Below are 8343 nucleotides of genomic sequence, written 5' to 3' on the forward strand. Positions count from 1 at the left end.
CCAGTTCCCAGGACCTTTTTGCCACGCTGTCCCACCACCAGGAGACTGTCCAACGCCACGAAGCCGCCCTGGTTCAGCAAGAGGCCTTAATGGCTAGACATTCTCATCTTCTGTCGGAGATGCTGACTTCCATTAAGCAAATATCTGATCGACTTACCCCGGCAACAGTTCCCGTCCCAGTACCTCAAGTTCACGTACCCATGGCAGTTAACCCCCTGGCTGAACCTCGTCTTCCACCTCCCCAACGGTTCTCAGGTGATCCAAGTGCTTGTAAAGGGTTTCTCACTCAATGTTCTCTCTCCTTTGAGCTGCAACCCTCGTCGTTTCCCACCGACCGGTCTAAGATCGCATATATCATCACCCTGCTGTCGGAAAAAGCCCTGGCCTGGGCTACTGCTGTGTGGGATGCCCATAGTTCCTGCTGTGCCAGCTACTCTGCCTTTGCTGAGGAATTCAAACGAGTGTTTCAAGGCCCAAGCAGTGGTTCTGACTCAGCCAAACAGCTCCTGACTCTCCATCAAGGTTGGCGCAGCGTGACGGACTATGCCATCCAGTTCCGCACGGTGGCAGCAGCGAGTGGCTGGAACAACGAGGCGCTCACGGTGTGCTTTCTGAAAGGCCTTTCCGACACTATCCAAGATGAACTGGCCACTCGGGAACCACCGGACAATCTCGAGTCCCTGATCAAGTTGGCCTCACGCATTGACCAGCGTCTGAGAGAGAGAGAACTCAACCGTAGACCTCTAGCCCCTATCAGTCCCAGCTCCGAGTCCCCACCTTTATCATCGCTGGCTCCACCGGAACCCATGCAGATTGGACGCATCTCCCAGGCTGAGAGAGACCGCCGGATGAGGGAGCGACGCTGTCTATATTGCGGCAAACCGGGCCATTTCCGTTCCACGTGTCCCGGGCTCCAGGGAAACGCTCTGTCCCGTACAGACCGGGGGAACTGTAACGGGAAACATAACCTCCTCCCATCCGTCCAACTCCCGTCTGCTCATTCCAGTCACCCTCTCCTGGGACAACCACAAGCTTCACCTTCAAGCCTTGGTAGACTCTGGAGCCGCAGGTAACTTCATGGATGGTGTCTGGGCGAAGGAGAATGGCGTTCCCTCTGAACCTCTAAGTGACCCCATGAGGGTTACTACATTGGATGGAAGCCCTTTGGGATCTGGACTTGTCACTCATGTCACTACCTCCTTGAGACTTTCAGTTTCACAACACCAGGAATTGATGAACTTTCATTTGATCTCCTGTTCCGAGTTCCCTCTCGTCCTTGGATACCCCTGGCTTCACAGCCATAACCCTCACATCGACTGGTCTGTGGGCACTATCAAGCAGTGGGGTCCTACGTGCCAAGCTACTTGTATTTTCCAGAATTCCCCGAGTTCTACTCCGAGTCTTTAGAATCCATCGACCTGACCCGAGTTCCCGAGTGTTACCATGACCTCAAACTGGTGTTTAGCAAACAGAGGGCCACCATGCTACCACCCCATAGACCTTACGATTGCCCCATCGACCTGTTTCCGGGCACTTGCCCCCCAGGGGTCGGATCTTTTCCCTATCTCCACCCGAACGAGCTGCTATGGATACCTACATCAAGGACGCTCTGGAAGCAGGCCTCATGCGTCCATCCACCTCCCGGCGGGAGCAGGGTTTTTCTTTGTGGCCAAGAAAGACGGTGGGTTACGTCCTTGCATCGACTACCGGGGACTCAATGACATAACCGTCCGTAACCGTTACCCGCTACCCCTTATGGCCACAGCCTTCGAGCTGCTCCAGGAAGCAGTTGTTTTCACTAAGCTTGACCTGCGGAACGCATACCATCTTGTGCGGATCAGACCTGGTGACGAGTGGAAGACCGCTTTCAACACGCCTACTGGTCACTATGAATACTTGGTGATGCCCTTCGGCCTGACCAACGCCCCAGCGGTGTTCCAAGCGCTCATAAACGATGTGCTTAGGGATATGCTTAACATATTTGTGTTCGTTTACTTGGATGACATCCTCATCTTTTCGAGCTCCCTTCAAGAACACACTAAGCATGTCAGACAAGTACTCAAACGCCTCCTGGACAGCCATCTGTACGTTAAGCCGGAAAAATGTGAATTCCATTCATCCCGAGTACAATTCCTGGGATTTGTAGTGGAACCCGGTCGAATCCAAATGGACCCTAGGAAGGTAGGGGCGGTAGCGGATTGGCCCACCCCCAAATCCGTTAAGGATGTTCAGCGTTTCCTGGGCTTCACAAACTTTTACCGCAAGTTCATCAAGAACTTCAGTTTGGTGGCAGCTCCTCTCTCAGCTTTAACCAAAGGTGGCAATGCAAGGTTTTTTTGGGGAAGAGAAGCTGAGACGGCCTTCCAAGGACTCAAGCAGCGCATCCTCTCTGCTCCCATCCTGATACTACCGACTACGGATGAACCATTTGTGGTGGAGGTAGACGCATCAGAGGTTGGTGTTGGAGCTGTCCTGTCTCAGAGGGGTGAAGACAAGAAGCTTCATCCGTGCGCTTTCTTCTCACACCGGCTTACCCCGACTGAGAGGAACTACGATGTGGGGGATCGTGAACTCCTAGCGGTTAAGATGGCATTGAAGGAATGGAGACACTGGCTCGAGGGGGCTTCTCACCCGTTTCAAGTGCTTACGGACCACAAAAATCTGGAGTATATCCAGCAGGCGAAGCGATTGAACTCTAGACAAGCTAGATGGTCTCTTTTCTTCAATCGATTCCAGTTTATCCTCACCTATCGGCCCGGGTCGAAGAATCTCAAACCGGATGCCCTGTCCCGAGTCTACGCTCCTGCCATTCGAGATGACACGGACATGCCTGTCCTTCCTGCTGCTAAGATTGTGGCTCCGATCTCGTGGCAAGTTGAGGATACCGTGAGACGTGCTCAAGCTAGCGAACCGGACCCTAAAGGAGGCCCTGCCAATCGGTTGTTTGTCCCCAAGGCAGTGAGGACTCAGGTCCTTCTGTGGGGGCACTCCTCTCGCCTCACCTGTCATCCGGGCGTAGGTCGCACCTTGGAGTTCATCCAGCGTAAGTTCTGGTGGCCTACCATAAGAGAAGACGTTGCCACTTTCGTCAATGCCTGCCCCGTGTGCTGCCAGGGCAAATCTTCTCACCTCCGCCCTCAAGGACTCCTTCACCCTTTACCTGTTCCCCACAGACCCTGGTCCCATATCTCATTGGACTTTATTACTGGACTTCCTCCATCCCATGGCAATACTACTATCCTAGTCATAATCGACAGGTTTTCAAAGGCGGCCAGGTTCGTCCCTCTGACTAAGTTACCTTCTGCCAAGGAAACGGCTGAGTTGGTAATTAATCATGTGTTCCGAGTCTTCGGCATTCCTCAAGATGTGGTTTCTGACAGAGGTCCCCAGTTCGCCTCAAGGTTTTGGAAGGCCTTCTGCCAACTCATGGGGGCTTCTGCCAGTCTATCTTCAGGGTACCATCCGGAGTCCAACGGCCAAACAGAGAGGATGAATCAAGAGCTGGAAACCACCCTCCGATGTATGACTCGTGACAACCCGTCCACATGGTCATCCTTTATTGTTTGGGCCGAATACGCGCACAACACCTTGCGCTCCTCCTCCACTGGTATGTCCCCGCACGAGTGTCAGTTTGGCTATGCTCCTCCATTGTTCCCGGACCAGGAGGCAGAAGTCAGAGTGCCTTCAGCCTTGAGGTTCGTCAGACGCTGTCGGCTTATGTGGAGGAAGACCCGTCTTAATCTGATGCGTTCCTCACAGAGGTATCAACAACAAGCCAACAGACGTCGCCGTCCCGGGCCTACCCTGCGCCCCGGCCAGAGAGTCTGGCTCTCCACAAGAGACTTACCTCTACGGGTGGAGTCTCGCAAGCTGTCCCAAAAATACATCGGTCCCTTCAAGGTTGCCAGGAGAGTTAACCCAGTTTCTTATCGCCTACACTTACCCAGATCCCTTAAGATTAATCCCACATTTCATGTGTCATTGTTAAAACCTGTTGTTTTTCTCCCCTTGTCCCGGCAGACAGACCTCCCCTCCGCCTCGTGTCATTGGAGGCCAGCCGGCTTATACCGTCCACCGGATACTGGATTCCCGCCGGGTGCAGCGGTCCTGGCAGTATCTGGTGGACTGGGAAGGCTACGGTCCTGAGGAGCGCTCCTGGGTTCCTGCCAAAGACATCCTGGACCCTGACCTCATTCGTCAGTTCAGGGTCCTCCACCCTGAGAGAGCTGGTAGGAACGTCAGGAGCCGTTCCTAGGGGGGATTCTGTCAGGATTTGGCCAGGGTTGTTCCGGGTTTTGGTCAGTAGATGCCCCCATTGTGCTTTTTGTCCCTATGTTTTTCCCTTGATCCCCATTATTATTTGCACCTGTGTCTCGTTTCCCCTGATTGTATTTAAACCCTTTGTTTCCCTCAGTTCTGTGCTCTGTGTTTGTATGTTAGCACCCTGCCCTAGTGTTCTGTGTGCTCTTGTCGATTCCGGGTGACGTTCTTGTGGTATTCTGTTTTTTGTTTTTGTTTATTTTTGGTGAGTTTCTTTTGAGGTCTTTTTGTGTTTTACCTACCACCTTTTGGATTTGCCATTTTTTGTATTTTAGGATTTTTTCTTTATTAAATACACCGTCTTAAGTACTGCTGTGTCTGCCTCATCTTCTGGGTTCTGCTGTCTATTCGTGGCTCAGTTGGTTAAGTGACTGTTTCTCACTCCGGAGACCCAGGTTCGAAACCGGGTCCTGACAATATGGGGTTACCTTAGTTACTATAATTAGACTACGGTGTGAACGGTTTTTCACACACCCATTGTTTTGGAATACACGGTCCATCCTTCCAACTCTTCAATGGGTCTGATGCCGTCTGTGAGATCTCAACACAAGCCGCCTCGTCATTCAAGGTATTAGGTTCCCCTGTCATCCAATACCTATAAACCACAGAGATTCAGAGTTGAAAATCATCCAATACTAGTCCACAGGCTCAGTTGTTACCATTCTACAGAGAGGGAGAGAGAGAGCTGCCTGAGGATGAGATTATCAGACTGTAAAAAGTCCTTTATAGAAACAATGGTGTAAAAGTCCTCCAGAACCTGTTCACTCACGTAGGTTTAAATGGTGTGCTGTCAACCCACTGCCAGATTCTGTCTTTTTTATATGTACCAATCCAGACATTCTTCTTAAATCCATGGATAAATATCTAGAATAGAATTGTGGATAAAAAAACAATGGCCATAATTTCATCTCCACAGCAGAGAAACACTTTTACATGTTATACATAATAGTAGTAGTAGTCTCATAGCAGTAGTAGTATAATGGAGTCGTTCTGGTCACTAGAAATACAAGGTGATTTAGGATGTTTGAAAAGGTCCTGAGTACTTCTATATATTCCTTCCTCAGAACTCACAAAAAAATACAAAACTGTTGCAGAACACTGGTGCAAACTCATGATGCCCGAGGGGAAACGTGCTCAGACCACACAGACCAAGCACTCTGCTCTGACGACTGCAATAAGGCAGTTCCCAATGATCTAGGAAGCTGGGGGAGTACTTGATGGAAACAGAGTGTGTTGTGTTTAATCATTTTACTTTTAATCTTTCCCAACCCATAGCTCTAACCTTAACCACTAACCATAGACACTAACCTTAACCCTTAACCATAACCCCTAACCATTTGAATTGTTTCGGTTTCACCCCTGTAGCCACACAGAATTAACCCTGTAACCACACAGAATTAACCCTGTAACCACACAGAAATTGTCATGCATAGGTGTAATAGGTGGCAGGAAGTCAGACGCAGGAGAGTCAAATGGAGTGTAAAATGGAGTCTTTTAATAAAGTCCACAGAGTATGCTCCATAACGCTAAAAGTACATAAACAAACAAACATGGGTACAAAGACCCGACGCGCACCTATACAACAATCACACTACACTGACAATAAAACAATCTCTGACAAAGACATGAGGGGAAACAGAGGGTTAAATACACAACAGGTAATGAATGGGATTGAAAACAGGTGTGTGGGAAGACAAGACAAAACCAATGAAAATGAAAAAAGGATCAATAATGGCTAGAAGACCGGTGGCGTCGAGCGCGGAGCACCGCCCGAACAAGGAGAGGCAAGAAGTCGTGACAGAAAAACCCTGTAACCACACATAATTAACCCTGTAACCACACAGAATTAACCCTGTAACCACACATAATTAACCCTGTAACCACACATAATTAACCCTGTAACCACACATAATTAACCCTGTAACCACACAGAATTAACCCTGTAACCACACATAATTAACCCTGTAACCACACATAATTAACCCTGTAACCACACATAATTAACCCTGTAACCACACATAATTAACCCTGTAACCACACATAATTAACCCTGTAACCACACAGAATTAACCCTGTAACCACACATAATTAACCCTGTAACCACACAGAAGTAACCCTGTAACCACACATAATTAACCCTGTAACCACACATAATTAACCCTCTAACCACACAGAATTAACCCTCTAACCACACAGAATTAACCCTGTAACCACACAGAATTAACCCTGTAACCACACAGAATTAACCCTGTAACCACACAGAATTAACCCTCTAACCACACAGAATTAAACATGTTGAAAACGAATGAGAGTTAATAATAATAATGAAACAGTAGTATTGTAGTATTAATAATGTATTATCTATTACCTGTTCTTCTCTGCTGTTTATAATAACCAACTCTCCTCCCATTGTTCTGCACTCCTTCTGACCGGCCCCAGCTGTGTTCATCGTGGAGGAGACATAATAACAGCTGGTGCCAAACTTCCACCATCCATCCAGACAGGGTTTCTCTGAGATTAACACAACAGAACTGCAGGCATTTAAAGTATGAAATAAAATTATACTTCTAAAATAAGGAAATGAAAGATTGCACTCACCATAGAACCTAAGCCTCGTTTTAAACTGGTCTCTATCAGTGGTTGTGGTATTTAGACTATTCTGTAGCTGGTCTCTCTCAGCGGTCCTGGTATTTAGACTATTCTGTAACTGGTCTCTCTCTTTTGTCCGTGAGTTAAGATTATTTTTTAATTGATCCCTTTCAGCAGTCATGACTTTAAGACTATTTTGCTGCTGGTCCCTGTCTTTGGTCCTCGTGGTGAGACTATTCTGTAGCTGGTCTCTCTCTGTGGTCCTGGTATTTAGGCTATTCTGTAGCTGGTCTCTCTCTGTGGTCCTGGTATTTAGGCTATTCTGTAGCTGGTTTCTCTCCTTAGTTTTTGTATTTAGACTATTCTGTAGCTGGTCTCTCTCCTGAGTTATTGTGGTGAGAGTATTCTGCAACTGGTCTTTCTCCTTAGTTTTGGTTGTGAGACTATTCTGTAGCTGGTTTCTCTCTGTGGTCCTGGTATTTAGACTATTCTGTAGCTGGTCTCTCTCCTGAGTTATTGTGGTGAGAGTATTCTGCAACTGGTCGTTCTCCTTAGTTTTGGTTGTGAGACTATTCTGTAGCTGGTTTCTCTCTGTGGTCCTGGTATTTAGATTATTCTGTAACTGGTCTCTCTCTTTTGTCCGTGAGTTAAGATTATTTTTTAATTGATCCCTTTCAGCAGTCATGACTTTAAGACTATTTTGCTGCTGGTCCCTGTCTTTGGTCCTCGTGGTGAGACTATTCTGTAGCTGGTCTCTCTCTTTAGTCAGGGTGTTGTAACTGCTCTGTAGCTGGTCTCTCTCTTTAGTCAGGGTGTTGAAAATGGTCTGTCGCTGGTCTCTTTCTTTAGTCAGGTTGTTGTAACTGGTCTGTAGCTGGTCTCTGTCTTTAGTCAGGGTGTTGTAACTGGTCTGTAGCTGGTCTCTGTCTTTAGTCAGGGTGTTGTAACTGGTCTCTAGCTGTTGTCCCTCTTTAGTCAAGTTATGATAGCTGTTGGGTTGCTGATCTCCTTCTTTAGTAAGAAGGCTGTAACTGGTCTGTTGGTCTCTCTCTGTTGAGTAGTGATGATCAATGACTCCATCTGTAAAATGGAAAAAGTTGATCAATTACTCAAATATGATGCAGCCATCACACCATTGAAGCTTACAAATGTTTCTGTTGGTATTATAAACTTACAATAGACAAGCAGGCTATGATCCCAGCCAATAGAAGAACACACAGCAGCTACCCAGACACACTGCAGCAAGTCCAGAAGGTCTCTTCCACCACTGAAAATTATCTGAATCACAGGGAATGATGGGTGTAAGGTCTTTGAACTCTCTCTGGTAATGTTCAAATATTTATATTATCCAGGATTGTAAGGAACAAAAGCTGTGTGTTTGTACTTGAATTGATACCTGAAAATGAAACACTGGGCTTGTTGGGAGGCGTGTCA

General features: G+C 47.6%; 1 protein-coding gene across 1 annotated transcript; it reads right to left on the reverse strand.

Moving 5' to 3' along the window:
• Window positions 1-4794: 4794 nt before the first annotated feature.
• On the reverse strand, window positions 4795-7685 carry LOC135538532 (uncharacterized; the record flags this gene model as incomplete). The annotated part of the gene is made up of 4 exons (XM_064964423.1): window positions 6919-7685; window positions 6689-6831; window positions 5090-5184; window positions 4795-4915 (listed from the first exon to the last, which is right to left on the reverse strand). Coding segments are annotated over exons 1-4 (1035 nt in total), but the record flags the coding sequence as incomplete, so codon positions are not given.
• Between the last annotated feature and the right edge of the window lie 658 nt (window positions 7686-8343).

The sequence above is a fragment of the Oncorhynchus masou genome, unplaced genomic scaffold (assembly GCF_036934945.1).
Source record: "Oncorhynchus masou masou isolate Uvic2021 unplaced genomic scaffold, UVic_Omas_1.1 unplaced_scaffold_9797, whole genome shotgun sequence".
Lineage (NCBI taxonomy): Eukaryota > Metazoa > Chordata > Actinopteri > Salmoniformes > Salmonidae > Oncorhynchus > Oncorhynchus masou.